This window comes from Emydura macquarii, unplaced genomic scaffold (genome assembly GCF_026122565.2).
Source record: "Emydura macquarii macquarii isolate MOO-44397 ecotype Brisbane River unplaced genomic scaffold, CSIRO-AGI_Emac_v2 contig_212, whole genome shotgun sequence".
In the NCBI taxonomy this organism is placed as follows: Eukaryota; Metazoa; Chordata; order Testudines; family Chelidae; genus Emydura; species Emydura macquarii.
This window is the reverse complement of record NW_027130349.1, coordinates 5,587,057-5,610,137: the sequence shown is the minus strand read 5'-3', so window position 1 is coordinate 5,610,137 and position 23,081 is coordinate 5,587,057. Positions and strand designations below refer to the sequence as shown.

General features: G+C 37.5%; 1 protein-coding gene across 2 annotated transcripts in view; it reads left to right on the top strand.

Annotated features, from left to right (window-relative positions):
* MIB1 (MIB E3 ubiquitin protein ligase 1) overlaps positions 1 to 9,655 on the top strand; it is a 115,734-nt gene extending 106,079 nt beyond the window's left edge. The window contains exon 21 of one of the 2 annotated variants that reach the window (XM_067546785.1): positions 3,301 to 9,655. In XM_067546785.1, the coding sequence (XP_067402886.1) occupies positions 3,301 to 3,441 (141 nt within the window). In that variant the 3' untranslated portion in view covers positions 3,442 to 9,655. Of the gene's footprint in view, positions 1 to 3,297 lie in introns of both variants that reach the window. The other variant, XM_067546777.1, reaches the window with a different exon arrangement.
* The last annotated feature ends 13,426 nt before the right edge of the window (positions 9,656 to 23,081 follow it).

The window sequence follows — 23,081 nt, the reverse complement described above, 5'->3', positions numbered from 1 at the left end:
GCTGTCCTCAGTAATAAGGGACTGATATAGGGTTCTAATATGGCACCCATATCAGACAAAAATTAAAATATTGACTTATTTGCTATATCATACCCCAGTGATAATCTCACGTTATTGCTAAAACCTTTCTATACTACCTTAACTCTGTGGATTACAATATCACTTAGAACAGACTGGGGGCCTTTATGGTGGTATTCAGAAGAAAGAAAATGCTAATATAAAAATAAATCTAATACTTTCTCCTCACACAGAATTTTCATTTGTTTCCCCTCAAAATATCTCCAGCTATATAATCCATATAGGGATGAGGTGATAGACATGAAATACAAAGTAAATGATGAATTTTGGTGCCAAAGCATGATGGCAAATTAAAAGTATAGTCAAAATATCTACCATTTGTTTGCTGTTCTTCTTGTTACAAAAGCTGGGTGTAAGGCACTAGATAGTCATGAACTAGAGTACGGTTGGAGAGCAGGCAGGAAAGTTGATCGTTCCATGCGCAGTTACTTAAAGCTGCTGCCATGTGAACATAAATAAATTAAACATTAAACAGTGTATGGCATTGAAAAATGAAACTGGTCTCTACAAATAAATATTCACCACTTTTTATGATAAGCAGGAGGAATTTGGATGAGCTGTTAGTGCTGCCATACAATTGAAGAAATACCTATTTTGTGAGTTGGGGATACCACTAGGGAATTTCTTCTAAATTGTGTGCTGCAATGAAAAGAGTAAACAAAATAATACATTTTACCACCATTGCTAGGAGAATACACTTTGATAGAGTGCATATGCATGATGTGCATATGCATTTTCAAATTGTTGTGTGGTATATTGGAGAGAGAGAGTTTTTTACTCTAATGGCAAGATATATCATCAGACCCAAAAGCAAACTCCATAGCTAAAGAACGTACTGTGAGGAGGACTGGAATTCTCTTCTTGTAGGATGTGGGGTTTACTCCCTGTATCCCTTCTAAAAGAGATACTTTAGGACTATTAAGTTATGCACGTGCAGCACAGGAAAAGATGCTTCATATTAATGAGTAATTAATGAAGAATTTCCCCATACTTGAAGACTTTACAATACCATGAATTATAAGGATGATGATACTTAGTTGTACTGGGTGAGGATTCGGCTTGGATGAGGAAGGGGATGGATGATGATGATGATATACATTTTGAGTTATTGAAAATCTTGTATAGATATGATGATGCCATACTAGCCCTGACAATGTTTGAATATTAAATATGCTTGTTGAGAATGTATAATTTTTTATATTTGCAAATTCATTAAAAATGTTCAAGGTCTTATATGGCAATAGTCTGAGTGGCTACAGGTTTAAAAACTGCAGTGTAGATGTTCAGGCTCGGGCTGGAACCTGGGCTCTGATACTTACCCCTCTCGCAGAATTTCAGAGCTTGGACTCCAGCCCAAACCCTATGCTAATTTTTAGCCCAGCGACCCAGAGTCCACTGACCTGGGCCAGCTGTTGCTATGCCACAGGCCTTTTATTGCATTGTAGATTTACCCAGTATTATCCTACTGGCAGCTCCTTTGATGTGCTGGTTTCACAAAGATTGAAATAGGAGATAATTGGCCAAATTCTGATCTTAACTGTGTAAATATTTTGAAGTCTTGAGCTGTGGTAACCAGGAGTGTACTAAAGAATATTTGTCCTGTATTTAATTGATTCCATATATGGCATGCCTAATATTTTACATTCATTGTGGAGACACTACTGTAGATATGTATATTTTTCCCTGGTGTAATAAACTACCTTTGTAAAGCCGCAGTGATTTAAAGAATAGATGAGAAAAAACAGTGCACAAGTGCAAGGTGATGGTGAAATAAATTTGTATTTGAAATGTGGCCCACACTTATTAAGGGTCCAATTATACTTGGTTTATAAAGGGTTTACAGCATCTGTTCAGTCATAAGTATGTTACAGACATTATTATGTATCACAGATGGTTATAAGCACATCAGAAGATGTTAGTTTAAGCACATAAGTAAAATCTCCTCAGTAGATATAAGTTGTGATTATAAGCACTTGTTGATCCATTGAACTCGTAACAATCTGTAATAACTGATTATTTATTAAAACATCTGTTTATGTATTACCCCTTTATAAACTATTTATAACTGGAACTTTAATGTGATTATGGTGAAGGAACAAACATATGCCTTGTAGTTGAATTTTTTATACGCTATATGTGGAGGACACTGCAGGCACTGTCAAGGATGGTTCTCTAAGGGACAAACTTTCATGGTGAACAGTTGTAAGATATTTTTGGGTACTGGGTCTCACTTTATGTTCAGTAGTAAAAACTGGTTTGAAAGGGTTGCTGTGTAGATCTGAGTTAGGGTTAAAAGGCTCAGATAAGTTGAGCTGCTTTCCACTGAAATATGACATTTTCATAGCTGTTGGCTGGATTTCCAGAAAACAGAACAAGGGCAGGATATGAGCCCATGCAATTAATGATTCTTCCTTTACAAGTAAAATTGAAAGGGCAGAATTATAGCATATACTGGAGTATACCATTTCCTTTTCTTCAGGAAGCTGGTATTTTAAATGTTGTTGATAAAGCTTCTGAAAATATTGAGTTACTTAAGATTCCAAATTAGTGAGCAAATTACTTCCCAGAAGAAAATTGAAAGTCAGTTCACATCTATGGGGATTAACATGTATGTTGGGACTGTTAACCATTTTTTAAAAAGCAAAGCGATATTCATACTATTTCTAAGTCTTTAAGGTGCTTGGTGTGTGTGTGGGGGGGGGGGGGGGCGGGGGAGGTAGGTAAATGAAAAGGTGGAAATTTGAGGCATAGCTGGTAAATAATTTGTTCATTAAATGACACAAACAAATATACATGCTTGGTAGATTTTCCCATTTCCTTAAAATTATATAAAGGAAACCAAAGGGGGATGCAGATGAAAATTGCTTTACTCTGCTATGAACTTAGATGATGTCATCAGATTTGCATAGAAGGCTACTGTGGGATTGGTTTTCTTATTTTGTGGAGAAAGGAGTTGAAAAAAAACGCAGTTATCCCTTCATAAAACAAATATTATAAAATAAGGATTAAATGAAATAGTGAATTTTCTGTTCTGTATTTAATGTCATGCAGATAGGTTATTGAATTTGTTGTAGTGCTGTGACTTAGTTTCTCTATTGCACTGATCTCTGTTCACTCAAAGTTGCATCTAATGTTAAATTTTCTACAGTTAATAGAATGCATACTTTATTTTGTTTTCTCATCATTGCTGTTCATTACATAACTTGTCAAAATCTTTTACAGACCATGTGCCCTGTTTGTTTGGATCGACTGAAGAATATGATCTTTCTCTGTGGCCATGGAACATGTCAGCTTTGTGGAGACCGAATGAGTGAATGCCCTATATGCCGCAAGGCTATAGAACGAAGAATCCTTTTGTATTAAACAATAAAAATCAGTGTCTTCTGTTAGCTTATCAAATGGTCAATACATTTTGGTCATCAGATCTCCATAAGTTTGAAAGGTAGTTGAAGGTTCTAATGAAAACATTCTAATACTGCAGTGCATATGTGCTACATTGTAATTGCTTAAAGACTGAACACACCAGGAAAGAAAACCATATTTTGAACAGTCAACTTTTAGCTGTGCTATCAAGAGACAGCTAAGCTAAGGCTAACTTAACAAAACAGTTATTTTTCCCACTCATCTCCTTAAAACTCCAAGTGTAAAGGGACAATCTTGATTTTCTGTTTTGGTATCTTTAAATGTATACGTATGGACTTTAATTTCAGCCATGAAATGATGTAGATTTTCTATGCTGCCAGTTGCATTCAAATATTTACTTTTTTAGCTCTTTAAGTTTGACACTTCTTCAGCATATGTTCAATTGTCAAATGACAGAGTAAGCTATGTCTCAGAGTACTGTTGACGTGAAAGATACAATAATGCAAAATCAGCACAATATATCCAAGTAATATTCAGTACCCTACAGTCCCTATAAGATGATATCAGAATATAACCACATGGATAACTTTGACTGTAATGTGTCCTATGTTGCTTAGTATGGGTTTAGAAGTGGCTGTCCGAGAAAAGAAACACAAATTTGCTTTAGGATTGTTATTCCCCAAAATAGTATTTCATTCTGACACGGTCAAGTTAAACTAAATAAGGGACTTCTTAATCCCATCAGCAAAAAAACTAATGTATAGAATTGTGGGAGGAGAATACTGATTGTTTTTCTTTACAAGGTATTTGAAAAATAAATTAAATCAGTTATCAATTTCACACCTTAAGAGGGTAGTTGATTAAAATTTGGGGGAAACAAGTGTACAACCTGAGCAGTAGGGAAATTATGAGTCTAATGGAATCTAGGGAAACTGGATGGTATATTTTTCCTTTGGATTCTGTAGAAATCAACTGTTCTTTAAATCTTTTCTGTTGCAGACTCTGCATGTTTTACATAAATCTGTGTGGTATTCTATTAAGCCAGTCTTACTGATAATTGTCTATGGGAAACAATAGCAACAGTAAAGAAGGTGAATTATGTATTTCCCATTCATCTCAATGAGGTATTAATTTCATAGCCCAGCGGGGACCATTCAATAGTTGATATTAAGCAAGACAGTGTTGATAGGTATGTGGGTTTCCTGAGATGTGGATAGGCTAGTTGAAATTGATTGTGGGAATTAGCCAGGATTTGTATTGCATTTATAGATTCTCTTGGCTCTTTGACTACTGCTGCCAGCAGCTCCAAACATGTCAGAGCATAATCCAAATGTACTTCAGGCTTTGGTAGTGGGACCGTAGTCAGGATTTCAAAAAAGGAATTACATTTGGAGCTGTTAAAGCCAAATGAAAGCAATTCAGCAGTTGCCTGAATTATTGATTGAATAGAATATACAGTCCTTTAGCCCTGATTTGGACAATTTCCTTCAAGGATTGTGAAATGAAATACACACTGGATTCAGTTAGGTGCCTCATAGCTAACACTGGTCTTGTTCATTTAACTTCTGTTATACTTGGCAGGAACATGAAAGTGGAGATTCTGGGGAAGATCAAGGTGAGAATGAAGTGACAGTTTGCATTCTTCACTTGGAAAATCACATGCTTACACAATGCCCAGTCTTCTGAAGTGTGTGATAGACTTGTGTTGATCTTCTGAATTCTGCAGATTTGAGCAAAAAGCTCAGAAAGAATTTTACCAATGCATTTAAGTGTTGACTATACAGTTAAGACACCAGTATGGCAGAAAGAAACTTTACAGTGGTTTCTTAGAAAATCAATACATAAAATGCATTATTTGTGTTATCGCTGGCCCAAAATTTTTGTGCCAACAGGTAAATGTTCCTTGCTCTTTTTAATGTAGTTTTGAACTGGACACCATACATTTTCACTTGAGTCCAGTTCAGTATTCTATTTGTTCTGATGTTCCACAGTCATATATTTCACTGTGTGGTCATTTGGATAGCTTTCTGCTTGGCCTGGAGCTTTGAGTCCCTACTCTAAAATAGGCAGATCCCAGTAGCTTCTATATAAAATCTTTGGTTGTCAGTAAGTCTCATCATCAGTTTAGCAGTCCTGCGACTGATTCAATTGCTTTAGCCCTAGGAATTCTGTATTCTTTTGGCGTTTCAGACTGGTTAACTGAGGTTTCTGAATTCCAGTTTGAGAGAAGCTGGAGAATTCTTATATTCTATGTTCTTGGGTAATCAGAATAATTCTGGTATGATTTCCCAGTGGTTTTGGGAAATGGTTTGGGAGCTCATGTTGCATCCACTGCAGATTCTTCCTGGCTTAACATAATGGTCATTTGCCTTCTGTGGCTGGTGTTGCACAGCATGAGCCTTCATGGTGGGCTTCTCATCAGCCCTTCTCCAAAAGGACTGGTTCTGTCTAATATGGTGCAACACTGGGCCCCTCCCCCCATATGAATTTCATTCTCTTGTATCAGGTCTGTGACTTGGTTTTCTTCAGCCCAGGGTAGACACATTTTTGAGCCCTGCTTCATACTTAAATTATTCAGAGGCGCCTCTCTATAAAGGCTCAGTACAAAATACTTGATTAACAGATGATCACCACTGCTGTACTATCTCTTGGTAAATGCAATTCTAACCCAAAACCCCTTTATGGTAGCTCAGTGCGCTACTTCCTTCATAGCAGTCAGTATTTTTATAATGTGTAAGTGAATTGTGTTAGGTTTTGTCAGCATTCAGCTTTGGAACCAAGCCAGTGTTAAGATCCTAATTTTTCATGCAATTTTCAGATGTTTGAATAGTCTGAATGAAATCTTGGCCCTGCTGAAGTCAGTGGGTGTTCTGATTTCAGTGGGGCCAGGATTTCATCCTCTGTCCTGTCTTTTGTGCCTGATTTTTTCAGATTATCTGACTTAATTTGATCAAACATTACCATTTAATGATACAACTAATACTTGAACCTAATTCAACTGGGCATTAGGTGTTTTCTTAAAGGACTAAATCAAGGCATCCAGGGTAGAAAATTGGGGGGGAAATGCTGAGCGTACTTCATCTGTGGAGAGCATAGGTGTCAGGTGTGTAGGTGATAGAGGAGTTTAGTACCCCATTTGCTTTAAATATTTCAACAGTTCCTCCACTACAAAACTAGAGCTGCTGCTAGGACAACCATAAATTTTACACATATATGTATATATAAAAAGTAAGTGAGCTATTTTTTCCACACCATGGTCCCTGGTTTGTCCCCATCAACACATACGGATATCTCATTATATATTTCCTCTTTTGTATTCAGTCTGGTTGAGCAGTGTTGCATTCATGATTCCATGTAAAAAATTTAACTTGATATTATCACAAACTCAAGCCAAATAGTTTAATTAGACAACTGCTTTTTTTAAATAAGTAATTAAGCAGTTTAACTTTGTAGCGCTTATTGTTTAAGGTGCTAATATTGGCATTCTGTTTACAGGTGAGAGTTTATCCTAATTGACAAGAAGTCAGATATAATACTATCAGAATTATTTTTAATTGATTTTAAGAAATGTTTGCCAAAACATTGTAGCATATGAAAATAGATGTTTAGACTTGTGTACTCTCTCTTCAGATTGTGATGTATGTTAAAGCTAAGCATTTAGGTAGCTTTGAAGAAACCAGATGTATCAGACGATATTTATATAGTATATTCACATCACTTAGCAACGGCATGTCTGCAGCCTTATATTGTCTGAAGGGCTTGCATACTTCTATTGGATAACTTTTTCCCTGTTTTAAAAAAAAAGATAGGCTCAGAAGATAAGTGGGGATCATGGCACGTAAGGGAGGATGGGTCAGTGTATGTGTGTGAATGAATGACTACAGATTTTACTGAAACGGAACAAATACTTGAAAGAAAAAGCATCAGTAAATAGGCAATTGGATTTAATATACATATTTGAGAATTGCAGACACCCTTTTCACTTTTCTTTTTCTTAGAACAATTCCCCAGTATTAAAAGTTGTTTGGGAAAGAAATGAGTTGGAGGAACTTCTTCAATGAATTATTTCTTGAAATACATTCAAGAAGTCATACACATATTGAGTTATCTGGGTGCAAAACATGCTCAAAAGTTGGCTTGAACATCTTTCTGTGGGTAAATCAATAAGATTAAATTAGAGATGGCCACTATACACAATAGTATTTTAAAGGAACTATGAAGGAGACCCTTGATTTTAAATTTGAGGGGGTCTATACAATAAGCTAAATAGCTTAAACATTTCAGAAATTAATCACTTAATTTTCCAGCTTTTTTTGGAATAATGTACCTTGACTTTTCAGGCCCATTCCTTAAAGATGTTGAATATTTTCTGCTCTACATTCAGCTGCAGTTGAAGGCATTTGGCACTTTGCGGTATTTGAGTCACTGCTATGTATTTTTTGTTTAAATACTTGTTAAGTAGTTCTAGATTATTTTAGAACAAAATCCCATTTAAGGAAAAATGGGTACCAAGAAAATTAAACTGGGAAGGTAATAAACACAAGTTACTCTGTACATGTGAAAATTCCTTTAAAAACTAGTTTAACTATAAACTTCAGCCAAAATTGGAATATAGCAGATTTTTACAAGTACATGTGCCTTGTTAACATAGTCTTAAAAATGTTTAAATCTAGTTTTAAAAACTTGTGAAACTAGCTTTTTAAAAACAATCTGATTTGATCGTGTCCTTATGTTGTGATAAGAATACTCACTGATATTGTGTAGATATTGTCTAGAGGTGGAGTTTTACTAAGGTATGCCTACTTATTTATAGCAGTATTAATTACAGTTTATGGCTAATGTAAACACTAAATTGTTTGAGAAAGTTGCTTTGAGCTTCTCTACAATACTGCAAATGAAACGTCAGAAATTAAATTTTGCTCTGTTAATAGTTGCTGGTGAATTGTGTAGAGCCTGGACCATAAATTGTGCTGAATAGGTCACAGACAGAAGTTCTCACAAATCACTACAATGTTACTTTTAGTAACTCTGCCTCCTTTCTCTCAAAGTGTTCAGTTCTACACTAATAGTTCTTTAACTTTGGGAAGGAGTGGGAGTTTCCTTAAACGCTACAATTTTGTTTTGATACATCAGTTTTGGTGCCTGAATAGATGTGACACAAAGGATTATTGCTGACTGTATAAATGATGTACAGGAGGAATGTCATTCCCCATAGTACTGTACATTCCTGTTTCCCTTTTCTAAGTTGCTCAAATTCATATACTATTTTCCTTTTTACAATACACAATGTGTTTTGTTCACAGAGTAAAAAATACTGTTTATAAAGTTCAACTGTGTGCCATTTTTAGAGCTATAACTGCAGTAAGTATGAAAGTTCTGACTCAGGGCTTTTTAACAACTTAAACACATTCATAAATGTTCGTCAGAGCATCTTGGGGAACATAAGATGTTTAATGGTTGTATAGTGCCTTGGTAGAACTATTGAAATGGCAGCAGCCATAGATCGCTTACAGAATGCAAGTACATATGAATCTACAAACTGAGTTTATGCAGCATAAATGTATATGTAGCATATGTGTTGCATTTATGCCATTTATTTGTCTTTCTGTAAAGGAAAGTTAGCAGATTTAACTTTTGTTATGCTTTTTGTAAGTCTTGTTTATGATTAGTACACCAATAGAGCAATTGTGATAGGGGCCTGAGGACAGTATTTCAAGTCTCCCAAATAGCTTTTGGGAGAGAGGGTCGATAGAAAATTCTACATAATGACATTTTTAGTGTGAAGAGAGAATCGTTTTATAAACCATGTGCTAGCAAAAATTAGCTTCATAATTTGGACCTAGTAAATTTTTTTATAAACAAGTCTGCATGGCATTTCATAGTTATGAAAGTGTAAGTCTTACTCTGGGCTTTTAGGAAGTATTTTCTTTGTCCCAAGCTTAGTTATGAAAGCAACCTATTCTATAGTAGAAAATGAACCCCAGCAACATTTTTTGCTTTTATTAGAAAATCAACTTTGTATTTTTGGTAAATTGTAGATTTGACATGACTGTTGGCTGGATTAAATTCAAGATGTGTGTGTGTGAATGTAGTTGATTTCTGTACTGCAAATAGCTTTACATAATTGTTTTGATTAAAACTGCTTATCAAGGCCTAAGCTTTTCAAAACAAATGCTAATGTACCGTATTGTTAATAAAACTTACTATATAATGAGTCTTATTCTGGCTATTTTTTTAAACAAGCTTTGACTTAGACTTGTTGCACTGAACTAATATCTATTAGAAGTATATTTTTGGTACAGAGGTCATTGAAAAAGGAGAGGCAGCTCACTTCTGCTCATTTGATTACAGCTTTCTTGAAAGTCAGAATCTTAATGGCATTAGACCCCACCAAAGAATTAAAATTTAAAATATTTTGATAATGTAATCTGAGCAAATGTTTGGTATATTTTCTGAGTTTTAGAATTTCACATCATAAAGCAGGCTAGGCATTATGGCTGTATGATAGGAAGAAAACTTTGTCCAGGCTTTGTGTTTTAAAGAACCAGAATTGTTTAAAAATTTTAAATATATCATTGAACAGTGCCTTTACAGCAATATGAAAAACATCCAGAGTGACTGAAATTGACTTGGAACTCACCAGAATAATATACTCAAAAACGTAATCATCTGGTTGGTATATCTTCTACTGAGTTTCTTTATCACGAGCCATATACATTAGAAATAAAAGTCTTGATCATATTCATTTTTAACTCCATGGGTGCAAATACACATTTGCTGTAGATCTTTGAACACTACTACACAGAGGTGGTAGAATTTGTATATTTTCTTCCATTTGATTATCGTAGATGAGTTTGCGCAGTTTTAGCACTTTTAAGGATGATCACATTCATACTTCTGCCAACTGTGATCAACTCATACCTGTGCTCACATTAGTTTAGATCATATTACAGAGTTCAGTTTAACAGGTCCTTTAAACCTTTATTTTTAAGAATATAATTGATAGGGAAAAAACCAAAACAGAATATAAATAGAGTATTTAAATTTTGCATGGTGGTTTGATTAAAATAAAATTGATAGGATACATTTTAAACTCACTGGTTTTGACAATTTTTCATACTGGATTGTCTTACTTTATCCCTTACGCCAGAATTCTAAAACACTCTGGGACATATCCTTCAGCCACATTGTTGCTTTTATGTACTGATTCCTATAATATCAGTTATACGTAGATAGTGTTTGTCTATAGTATTTTAGCCTTAATGGAAAATGCATGCCAAACGCAACGTGCCAAATTTGACAACGTCAAGCTATGCAGACATCATCAGTACTTTCTGGAGGCTTAAAAAAGAAAGCACCCCTGCCTCCCCCCACTTCCCCCCCCCCCCCCCCAAAATACCTCTGTAACCTAGGGGATAGTTCCCTGAGCTGGGAAAAAGGAGACCAGGAGTTCAAATCTCCCCTCTTGGAACTGCTGTTGCAATCCCCAGGCAATATACTGGAAAGAGCTGCTGAGAACTCTCACCTAGAGAGTGACAGTTTTTAAATAAGCTAGGAGAGAATTTATGCATGTTACTGATGGTCCAAACACAGGTTTTCTTAATGTAACACTCCAGTTTTATCCATGAAACCACACTGCCTTTCAGGGTGACTGAACCAGTTTTGGTTATCCTACCTATATAGCCACTACAAACCACCCTCCCCTTCCAGAGCTAGGGATTGAATCCAGGATTCCCAAAATAAATAGTTCTCTCAAGTTCTCCATTGGTTTGTGAACAAAGTGGTTACCAATTATGACTAGCTGTAGTGCTAAAGGTCTAAGATAAAGATCTCAGAGCCTAAGTGTTGAACTCTTACTGTTGATCTATATGGAGGGATGGTATGTTTGCATCTGAGTCATACAGTGAAAACTCTAAAGCAGGTTTTGTGTTTAAAAACTATGATCTGTAAATTATGAAGTCAACCACCAACATACGCATGTGACATTTCAGTAATGTCACGTTTTGCTTGCTGATCAGAGTGCATGTTACACAGCTCCCACTGTTCCCAATCCACAGAAGATGAGTCTGTTACAATGGTTTGCTTGAATGCTTGGCTCTTAGCACAAGCTGTAAAGATTTGTGCGTTACCGAAGTCATTAATTCAATCCCTCTTGTTGGCCAAGATGGATGCCGTCACACTTACAGATGTTTCAAATTGATATTTTTTTATGTTTGATAGGTATGTTTCATATTGGCAGAGATAGAAAGCTCCAAAAGGGGAAGATACAATAGGTAGACCTGCCTGTATATGCAGGCACTCCTGGCTATATCAAATTTCTGGTGTCTTTTGAGAGGCTACACAGAGTGTTTTGGGAGGTAACTAATGAGACAAACTCCTTGACGGAAGTTGCTTCTACCTGACAGGTTGGCAAACATGAAGGGTTGATCTTGGTGGACTTTCAATAACGTTTTATCCCTGTTTAAAAGTTATACAGAATGTACTGTGGCATGGCATTGCATCACATTCTTCATGAGAGTCGAAATAGGATCAGCTTCAGTAGCACAATTTCTTCCTCTGATTCACAGGCAGAAATAGCTCCTTTTCTTCCTGACTCTGGGAAGGTATTCGCTGAGGTACACTAAAGCGGTATTAGAAAACAAACAAGTAAAACCCTAGATAACTAGCAACCAAAAACCAGTTTAGTGCCTTTTAAAGTTGTGACAGAACACACCCATCCACTCAAAACCTTAAAAGAATGGAAATAAGGCAAAAGATTTGTGCATTCCTTTTCACCTTTGTATTAGCCAACCGCCTGTGACAATCGGGTCAGTTGTCCTTGTAGCCAAAATGACCAAGACTTTCTCTGTTGCTGAGGTGAAAATGACCAATGAAACCTTGCAAAAGGGCGATTCTGGTATCCTGTGAGATCAATCTGGGAGGTGCTCAATCTGCAAAGAGACTAGGTCCCTTTGGGATTTGTCATGACAATTCAGCTGCATGTTGTGTACAACACTGTTGATAAAACATTCCAGAATGTGTTTGCTGCGTTCTCCAACAGATACCAAAAAGGAATATGTACCTCAAATTTGCACTCTAATGGAGAACTTTAACAGTGACCTCAGGAGTATCATGGAGTTTGAGACAGTCAGATGTACTGAACTGTTGACATTATTGACATGAAAGCATGTGAGGTCAATGTTAAAGTTTTGCATTAGAGTGGAAGTTGGGGTACCTATTTTGGTATCTGTTGGAGATGAAGGGTTTTAAAAACCTTTTTAAGAAAAAGGTCATAGTCACTCAGTTCACAACCATAGCAGGGAATAAATGGAAAGATCTTCCTTAAATGCAAGAATGATAGATCTCCAAGATTAGAAGAGCAAAACAAAAGGAACTTCCTTTTTGACTCTGCTTCCTACATTATAAAAAGACTCAGCAGGTTGTGAAGAATACATTTGGGGGAAGGGGACAAATCTTGTCATCACACTCTCTGTTCGAGCCAATGAGGTAACATAGACTTGAGGATTTTTGTTTGTTTTAAGAATAAAGCATCTTTGTAGTTTTGCTAGTATTAAAACATTGTGGCTGAGTTTTTCAAAGCTGTGTAGGGGATTTAGATACAGTATGTGTCCACAGGTCCTGATGGCTTTGAAAAATATTCTTTTTAATCTTAAATCTGTTTTTAATTTTTAGAAAAGCAATTTTTTTCGTTCTGAAACCACTATCATTTACTAAAAATCAAGATCAATGCCAGCTGAGAAAGTAAGAGTTCAGAATTGCTACAAAGATTCTTCACTGTTCTACCGTTGCCTACTTATTGTAACTACTTTTTATAGTTAAGTGGATTCATTTAAACTTAATTTGCTGCTCCTGCTGTGCACAAATCAGTGTGACATTTAATTTGTGCTAATCTGTCCAAGACTGAGAAAATTCATTTACAAGAATATACCATCTCTTCATACATCACAACAATGTGTGAGGAAATAGCCTGTTTTGGAGGATTTTTTTGAAAATAAAAGCCCAATATTCTGCAAGAGATAACAGTGAACTTGAATTAAAACCTGAACCTATTTACTAGGTGGAAATTGCACACTGTACTAAAGTGTTTCTTCCACCAGGGGTCAGTAACACCACTCCACTGTGACAAGAACTTTAGATCTTTGTTTCATAATCACAAAACAAACAAAGTATAAGGATAATGATGATTGCATTAATATGGGTGGACCGGACCTTCACTTGTCCCATTCTCCAAGCAGGAGCAAGTATAATTAGCTTATTTGCTGACTAGTAAGCAGCCCATTCTCTATCCTCTGACTACCATGTGACATGCACATTACTATTGATTAGGGCAAAGTTCCAATGGAGTGTTTGCCTTTAGCTGTATCTTAAAATATTCATTTAGTCTAGCAGGTTTTTTTTCAGAAGCAAGAAGTGGGAGTAGATAAGCTACAAACGAGACTGTCCAGCGAGAACACTTGATTTCTGCTTTTCCTGCAGTAGTGTCCTATACATCCCAAAGAGTATCCCAAAACTTTATAATGGCCTAGACTTGATTAATATTTTCCACCTCTAACTCTAGTGACACCAGTAACGGTTAAACATGGTTTGAATCCTATCAGCCTAGTCAGAGGAAGGACTGTCCAAATTCTCAATGTCTCTCCGGGCATGCAAGGCACCTGGAGACAGATGTTTTCAAGTGAATGCTCTTATCTTTTGCACCATTCTACCCATGGAAAGAGCAGACGAGACAATAAGGCTACCAGGAGAATTTCCCAAAATGTTCACCAACGTTATTTCACAAAAAGGTGCTGGAGTCTGTTTAATCACGAGAACTTTTTAGTTTTGCACTGGCATCTACTTGAGATTCTTCCTTGTGCTCAGAGAGTTGTGAGACAGCTTTCTCACCTTCAGATCTCTGTGCAGCTGCACCGTTTTCTTTTCTCTCTTCCTCATCTTATTTTTCCATCCTCCCTTTTCAGTTCTTCTAAACTCCTTTTCCAGAGTCCTCAGTTTCTTCCTCCTTCTGTCAACTTGTTCACTCTGGATAGCAGGACCTTTCATTCCTTCTCTCGCAAAGCCGTGATTTCCTCGAATCTTCAGTTTCCAGCTGCCTTAAAGTGTGACTGACGTGATGTCTTGGTATAGAAGAGTGGAACCTCCTTCTACGTAGTAGTACTCTCTAAAACTGCGTATAGTGAAATGCCTGAATTTCATATAGTGACATTTCTCTCCACCGTGAACTCATTCTACTTTGTTAATCTTCTGAGAATGTAATGATTGTCATCACCACCTCCTGCTCAATGGCAGGGGCATGGAGAAGAGATGTTAACAGTGCCCCGTGCGGGAGGACTTAAAGTTAGATCCCACTGAGTCTTGCTGTAGCTGCTCCAGAGGGATGGGAAGAGGGTCAGGTAGGAGTGACTGTTTGGCTTACTGGTTCTCACTTCCCACTGCACCTCCACTTTCAATGAAGTTCTTTTGGTGATAACCTGAGAAATTTCACTATGAAAGGGTTGCATTGTATGGAAGTGAATTTTGGCCCCAGTCCTGCAAACTTTACTCAAATGAGTAGTTCTTACTAGAGCAATCCAATTCAGTTCAATGGGACTATTTGTGTGAGCAAGGATTGTTTGCATAGTGAAGGGTGGAGGGATTTGGCTTGCTGCTACTTTCCCAGTGTAGTGTGCTGGCTCTTTGTATGGATGTGCATTTGAAACTGCTTTCCCTGTAATACTCTACCCGCTAAGCTTTCCTAATCCTTACAATGTAAATGATTGCAAGGTGTTTTGTGATAGTCTGTATGAAAGCTGTATATTATACCGAGTGTATTTCCTAATATACATGCGAAACTGTGTGCTGCCTCCTCGGCACAATAAAACCATCACTCTTCCCTTTCTCTCACCTCTCAATGTCATGACAACTAAAATAAAAAGATCTCCGACCTATTTACACAATGTGCTGTTCCAAACACAAAAGGCTTTGCTAAGTGTTGCTAGCACTGCCTTGCTCTGGTTGGAAGTATCCTCTCTACAGAGCTAATGACAGTATTTCTACACAGAATTTGCCCAATCCATTGTACAGGACATTGAAGCACTTGTTCCATATCACTCTTGGTTCAGTCCAGTGATTGATTCTGTTATGGCTGATGTGTTCTGAGAAGCTAGGCTCTCACACTGGTCCAGCCAGGTGGATTGCAGATGGGGAACAAGATGCTGCTCTTTTCTTTTCCTTAGACCAAAGATCTACTGTAATAGGCACTGGCCCATGGGGATGGAGGGAAGCTAATTGTTTTTAACACTTGTGTGTGACTCTTTGGATGTCTTATAGTGAATTTTTTCAAGATGCCATAACTATTTTCTCTCTCCCTGTTTCTTCTCCAAGATCCAGAGATGGACATTGTCCAGGCTAGGGTCAAAGGGAAAGAGATTTGCCATATCATGTTCTCCCCATCACAAACCACCTGTTGGCTGTGGTCCTTCTGGGGTGTATCTAGGTCCTTTTGGAGGTAGGGGGAGAGAAACGATAGCTCAAGACCCATTTGATGATTAAATTGAGCTTGGTTTTCAAGGGAGGATAGGCTGTTTAGTGGAGCCAGGTCCATCTCCCATAGAAATCAATGGGAGTGTTTTCACTTACGTCAATGGGTTTTGGCTTAGACTCTGAATATGTCATTTATACTAGTATTCTTTGTTCCGTTTTCCTTTCTTCAGGTGTCTAAGACACGGTTCTGGCAGTGCCTAGACTGCAAGCTGCAGTAAGGGTAAATAGAAATTCATTTGTCTTCCTGCCTCCCTTTAGACATTCTACTAATGTTCTCTCTGTTCGTTTCTCTTTTTTGGTTTTAAATACAGAAGGCAGGAGAACGTATGAGCCAAATTTAAAAATTATACCACTAAAATAAAAATATGAGAAATGATAGCTGCCACCATTTAAAAACCCTATTTTAAAGATAATTATGCTGCAAATATGCAAATGGATATTTTAATAATACGTTTATTGCAGAAAACCTTCCACAAAATTTTATTTTTATCATTTTTAACAAAATGTCATTGCATATTTGACTTAGTTGGGGGACTGAAAGGTGGGGAGAAGCATTGCAGGAGTTAGCTGGGAAGACTGGCTGAAAAGGTGCAGATGCAACTCGTGTAGTTATGTGTCCATATTGGAATGGTGTGTAGTGAACCTGTACAGGTGAAAGCATAGTGCAAAGGGCTTTATCTGCATGAACATCTTTTGAAATTCTTCTCTGACTGTGGTTTAGCACCACCAGCATTAGCAATGATGGGAGAGCTGGTGTAGAGGACTATCGCCTGTTCTGCGGTGCCTGGAAGGGAATTTTAATATTAGAAATATATCTGCACGGAACAAATATGAAATACTGTGGACACTCCGTTTTAGATTTTTACCTGCTACAGTGAGCCAAATGGTGAAATCCCGATTGAACACGGTGTTGTAATTCTCCATAAAATTAATAAACAGTTTGCTTCGTAGTTTTATTTTGCAGGGGCTGGTCCACTTGGAGGAGGTGATCTAATAACCAAAGGGGAAAAGCTGCTGGATATGGGGGAAATGAACAAAAGGAGATTCTTTAGTTTTGATGAGTTTGGTGGACTCAGTCCAGTTTCCAACTGACGCATTTCCATATCACAAAAACCACCATCACAACTGGCATATGACATCTGGATTAGCAGACAGATCATCGGTACCAAACTCTTACTCCTCCAGGGGTTTCCTCCAAGTCAGGGTTAAGGCCCGCTAGCAAGGTATTGGGAATGGTGGTATTGCCACGGTATATATTCTGTGTCTTCTAGGGACAGACGACTTTGTTCTCCAACTCTGTCAATCTGGCTCCATGCATCAATGCCATAAGGTGACTCCTTCTTAAATACTAATTTAAGACTAAACAAAAATGTCATTGGAATAAGGACAAGGTTCCAAACCCAACTGTACACAATATTGTATTGCTTTATCCCCAGACTAGAACTGAAGCAACTACATGGGGATTATCAGGAGAAAGTCTTGCCATTCAAATGTAAGGGAACCCTTTAAAAAAAAAAAACACCAGAAAAGAGAAAATGTCTGAAGGAAGCCTGGCAGGTATGGCTTATATTGCTGTACAGTACATAGCTGGGTACTTAACCTCATTCAGATACATCAGAGGCACTTGTAGAAATTGGTGAGCTAGACTTTATGTAGAAAATGATAGTCCTGGCCCTAATGACCCTTAATTAGATTCTTGGTGAAATTTCCAACAACATGGAGAATCCAGTTGTTTTAAAATCCATGTTCCTGCTAACAGTATTCAGGAATTTCTTACCCCAGTTATAGTTTTTATTTTAATAAAGTTTCAAAGGTGGAACCTCCAGTCTTTTTATGCAGCAAGTTATGGGGACAGCACATGGATCAGATCTTGGAGAATGTGCAGCTGATGGCACTCATTGTGTGCTGTGAATATCAGGTCTCTTCTGAATAGAGCTGTCAAAATCAAAGCAAACTCGGAGTGAAATCTCTCCATTACAAAGGAGAGTGGTTCCTTTGTTTGGAACAAAAGCAAACCTTGCCCCAAGACAAGTTTCTTATCAGAAGGAAGAATTTTTCACTTCACTAGGGAGTTTGGCTGGGAGCACACTGGATAACTTTTTTCAGCTCTCAGGGAAGTCCTGTGTAAATATGTGTTTTCCATGAATAATATAATCTCTGCCCCTCCTCCAGAAAGAGCGTTAATTCACCTAGGTATGGGAAATAATTCAAAGTTGACTAAAATGCCTTTAGTATAAATGAATCAGCAAAGGTACCTTGCATGTTCATGAACAGGATACATTTGCTTTTTACTTTATCCCACAATGAGTGTGGACACGATCCAAAATTTTTTCAATTTCATATGCTTTGCATTTCTTAAGTCTTTATTGAACTTTCAAGACAACATGCTGCATTCAAAATTAAATCAAACGTAACCCTCTTTTTGTTAAGGACACTTTATGGGTAATGGGACAAATTCTGTTTTCATTTGTACTTGTTTAAATCCAAGTAATTCCAGTAGCTGTTTCAATTTATGTGAATAACCATGTCACATTTTTTCCCCCTAGCTAACTTGGGATATACAGCCTTTCACAACAAACTCACCATTTCTTACAATGCCCAGGGAAGGATGGTGTTGGGGTTACACCACTAGACTGGGACCGAGGAGATCTCGATTCTGTTTTCAGCTCTTCCACAAATTTCCTGTGTTCTTGAGGAAGTTACCTAACTTCCATGTTTCCCATTTTTGAAATGGGAAAAATAATACATCACTAGAGGGATGGGAGAATTGATCTGTTAGGGTATGAGAGTGCCATATTAGAGTCTACAACTAGAATAAACAATGTCAATGATTATTGAAATTTGCCACCACCTTGGCAGCTATTGGGGGACACATGAAATGAGCGTAGTGGTCTCAATCCTTCTCCTAAACAAAATAATTCTGTATCACAAAAACTACTGCCACAGTTGGCACTAGTCTAGCAGCGAGACCAACAACTGAATGGGTATGGAGAGTAAACTACTGTCCTCTCATTCCAAGCTAGGGATGAGCCATATTTGCGAAGCTTTATAGGGAAGCTTGTTCTTGCTGCTGCCAGTGCTGTTCAGTTGTGTTCTGTAGATAAAAGCGTTCAATCAAATGTCAGTGGAAAGACCCATTGAATTCAGGGAGTATTGGATCAGGCCCAGTAGAGGATTTACTTTTATAAGGCTCTCAATTTGAGGGACCTTATATTCACTTACTCTTGCAGATTTTTAACAAACTGAGGGGGAGAGGGAACGACCAAGGTATGAAACTGATTTTAGTCAGAATTCAAGAATCCTCTTGTTAGAATTACATAGGAATAACTAGTTTGAGAAGGTTTTAACAGCAGCGTTAAGGTAAAGGTAGAGGTAAGAAAATAATAATCCACCAAATTATGCTATCTTCTATTTAAGCAATTTATTAAATGAAGTGGCAAAGCGCTGAGATATTTCTGTGGACGTCATCTGATGGTAAAGTGTTGGTGACGATGGCTGCTTTGTTAATTACAGAATTAAAGAAAACAGATAATGATGTTCGCATGTAGGGCTGGGGAAGAGAGAGCAATATATTTAGTCCTGATAAATTTGGGGCTGAAGATGGTGTTTAAAGGCACAAATGCCGTTGACTTTCAGTGGGATTTAGGTGCCTAATAGCCATTTGTGCCTTTAAAAATCTTCCCCAAAGTGCGTGAAGTTTGATCCAAAGTTCATTGAGGTCATTGGAAAGATTAAAACTAGGACCTCCCTCTGTGTGTGACCATGCAGTAACTAAAACTCAAATTTTAGCTTAGACTAGCGCTGTTTAGGTATTGGAAGCTGTAAATATTTTTATTTGATTTGTATTTGTAGTCTTGAGCATCTGAGATTTTGTGAGTCTTCTGAAGGATTTGGTCACATACATGTGTTCCCTGTGGACTTTGACCCATTAGGTACTTTTGCAAACAATTCTGAATAGAATTCTAATAGAAACATTGGAGACTGACAAAAATCCATAGATGGGCCATGTTAGTGTGTGTGATACTCCAATTTTTTAAAGACTAAATTGTGGTAGTAAACTGTGGAACTGATTTGCTAATGTTTCACAGAGCCCCAAAACAAAGACTTGTGCAGAATTTTGTATTGTATTTTGCTGCCAGAGCACTTCAGGTTTAAGTTTTGGTTTTGACTTCGAACGTCCTAAATGACTGAAGACCTACCTACCTGAGAGACCACCTCTTTCCTCTTGCCATGCTGCCACTAGAGTAACCCGCAGAGGTGCTCAAGCTAGGGTTTCTCTGGTATAAATAAAAAGGAGCTGTGAGCGATCACAGAGTATGCCAAGCCAGCAGCCTTGGAATATGCTTCCCCCCCATATTGGCCTGAAACAGCCAAATCTGATGACTTTCAAGGAGTGCTGTGTGCTTCATCCTTGAATTTGAAAATGGAGATAAGTTGCCTGACTTATTGGTGATGGGTTATCTTGAACTCTGCTGCTCCATTTAGGATGTATTTTCAAGTTACGTCAAGGGAACATAGGCACCCTTTTCCGCATCTCTACAAATCTAATAAATTAAATAATTAGCGAGCTGTCCTCATAACCGTGGCTACCGCCATGCAGAATGCAGACAGGTTGGTGTGTGAGCTTTCTCAGCTTGCTCTCCTCACTAGTCCTCACTCTTGTCATGCAGCAGCGCACTATTTTAGTACTGGGAGTCTCAGAATTGTTTTCATGTATGTGGTAGATGTTGCTGTGTGTTGTAAACTTGAGTGAGGCCTTCTGATTTCAGTCAAAGTAAATCTTCAGAAGTGAAAACCTGACCCTTTGCGTCGTCTCATCTCCCACTTTAGCTGACAGTGGGCCAGTACTTTTTTGTCTGGTTTATATGGTGGCTCATCGCAATGTGCTACAGAATTACAGTTGTAACTTTTCTGTGCAACTCAACCTGTGGGTGTCACTGTGGGCATTAGAGTGAAGTTAAACATATTTGAGGAAAGGGATAAAAGTTCAAGACTGGTCAAAAGCAGCAATAAAGAAAAGAAAAAGAATGGATAAAGAATAAAAATCTTACTTACTAACCATGTATTTGCCAAGGCCTTTCTAGAAGATGTTTGAAAACTGTCCAAGAGAAGATGCTGAAGAAAATTATGACTATTAAAGCATTTCATCATTCCAAATATTCCAGGCCAGAAGCTCAGCTGTTGTAAATAGTTATATCTCCACTGACTTCAACGGAGACTCTGGCCCCACAAGTCCATTTGCTTCCAAGTGTGTTATTCACATCATTTATGATGTTGGTAGAAAACCAGAGCAGGCTTTTCTTAAATCCTTTTAAAGCCACTCATATGAAGTTCTCTGTATTTGCAGATCTAAGTGCTAAAGGTCATTCTGGCTCAAAGCACCATCCATCCCAGACTATTCACCATCACCAAAACCAGACTAGCTATGAAGAAAATGCTCTTAAAGCTGGTGCCACAAGAAATTGTGCATATACACACTCATCTACCCCCACCCACCCACAATCACACAAATAAACCAGCTGCAGAAGCTTTGAACTGTTTACATGCTAGACATTACCTCAGGGTGCCTGCACTTTTGGAAAGGCCTCTCTGACACAGGTCGTTGCTAAGGCCCAAGCGGACTCTGTCTATGTTATCATGAGGATGACAGTTTAAACAGGTCTTATCACTGTGTGTTCAATCAAGGTTTATGAGGGCTGATAAAGATGTCACCTAGCTGCTTTGTGTGTTCATTAAAACCTTATTCCCCAGTAGGACATAGAAATATTCTTATTCTTTTTCTTTCTTTTGATATATATCTTTAGCTGCTGTTTGGGGGAAAATGTATCCCTGGTGTCAGAGAGATGTCATACTTACTTTCATACTCCTTCGTACAGCTGAAAAAAATAAAACCAGGACATTCCAGCTTAGCTGACACAACAACCTTATCTGTCCTTTAATATCACAGGTAATCAGTTTATTTAATTTATCCAGTAAACCTCCCAAAGTTTACCTTATGTAGCAGTAAAATGGTTTCTGTGTGGTTTTAATCCAATGTACTGTAATATCACTGACACCGCTTTAGGAAAGGTTTTGCTACTGCTTCTAGTTGTGATGGGATGCACCCATCCAAATATATTGGGATAGAGTTCCTATCTTCCTTCTTCCAATCTACTCAGGTTGAACCACATTGCTTTGTTTGTCCTATTGCCTTATTATGATTTTGATCACACTTTGAGTCCATTTATAATTGGTTTATAAAGGGTTCATAAATGATATTAGATGTTACAATCTTGCAAACATCAGTATACGTTATAGATGCTTATAAACACACCTGTAGGAAGTGTTATACATGATTACAATCTATGATTATAAGCAACCTAGTGACATTTTAGAATCTATAACAATCTATAAGAATTGATTAACCATTTTTTAAAATATCTATGGATCATTTATTAACCCTTTACACTATTTACAACAAGAACCCTAGTTTAAAAATTATCATGATTTCAGTGTTTTCTGGTTATGATGAGATGTAATGAAAAATGAAATTTATCAGGAGGCCAGAGTCTTGTCCTGTTCTGTAAGTACCCTCAGTTTCAGAACTTCTTCCTTCCAATTTCCTTTTCTTGGCTGCAGTTAAGAATGGACAGGTGAGGCCAGTTGCATCTGCTGTGTTCTGCTTCCAGATCAGCTTCGCTTCGGAAAAGCCCACACTTACACTGAGTGGAAATATTACCTGTTTTTTAATGAAGCCTTACTGAATGTAAGGCAAAGTAGATATACGAGAACATGAGGAATAAATAGGAATTACAGGTGCACTGCATATTGCCAAACGAGGGAAACCAAGTGTGCTATTGGGTAAAATTTTCAAAAGCACAAGCTGACTTATGCAGCTAACAATCCAAACTGGTTTAGGTACTGACTTACCCATTGAAAATCAATAGGACTTAGACTCTTAAGTCACTTGGGTGCTTTTGAAAATTTGACTCATTAACCATGGTATTATCCTGGCCCAACTCTAAAATAAAGGATAGACTGTACATGGCATAAGCTATAAAACAATGGAGACAAGATCAGGGTGGAGGAAGCCTAATCAAAGACAAGTTTTAGTAAAACAAACAAATACAAAAAATAAACAA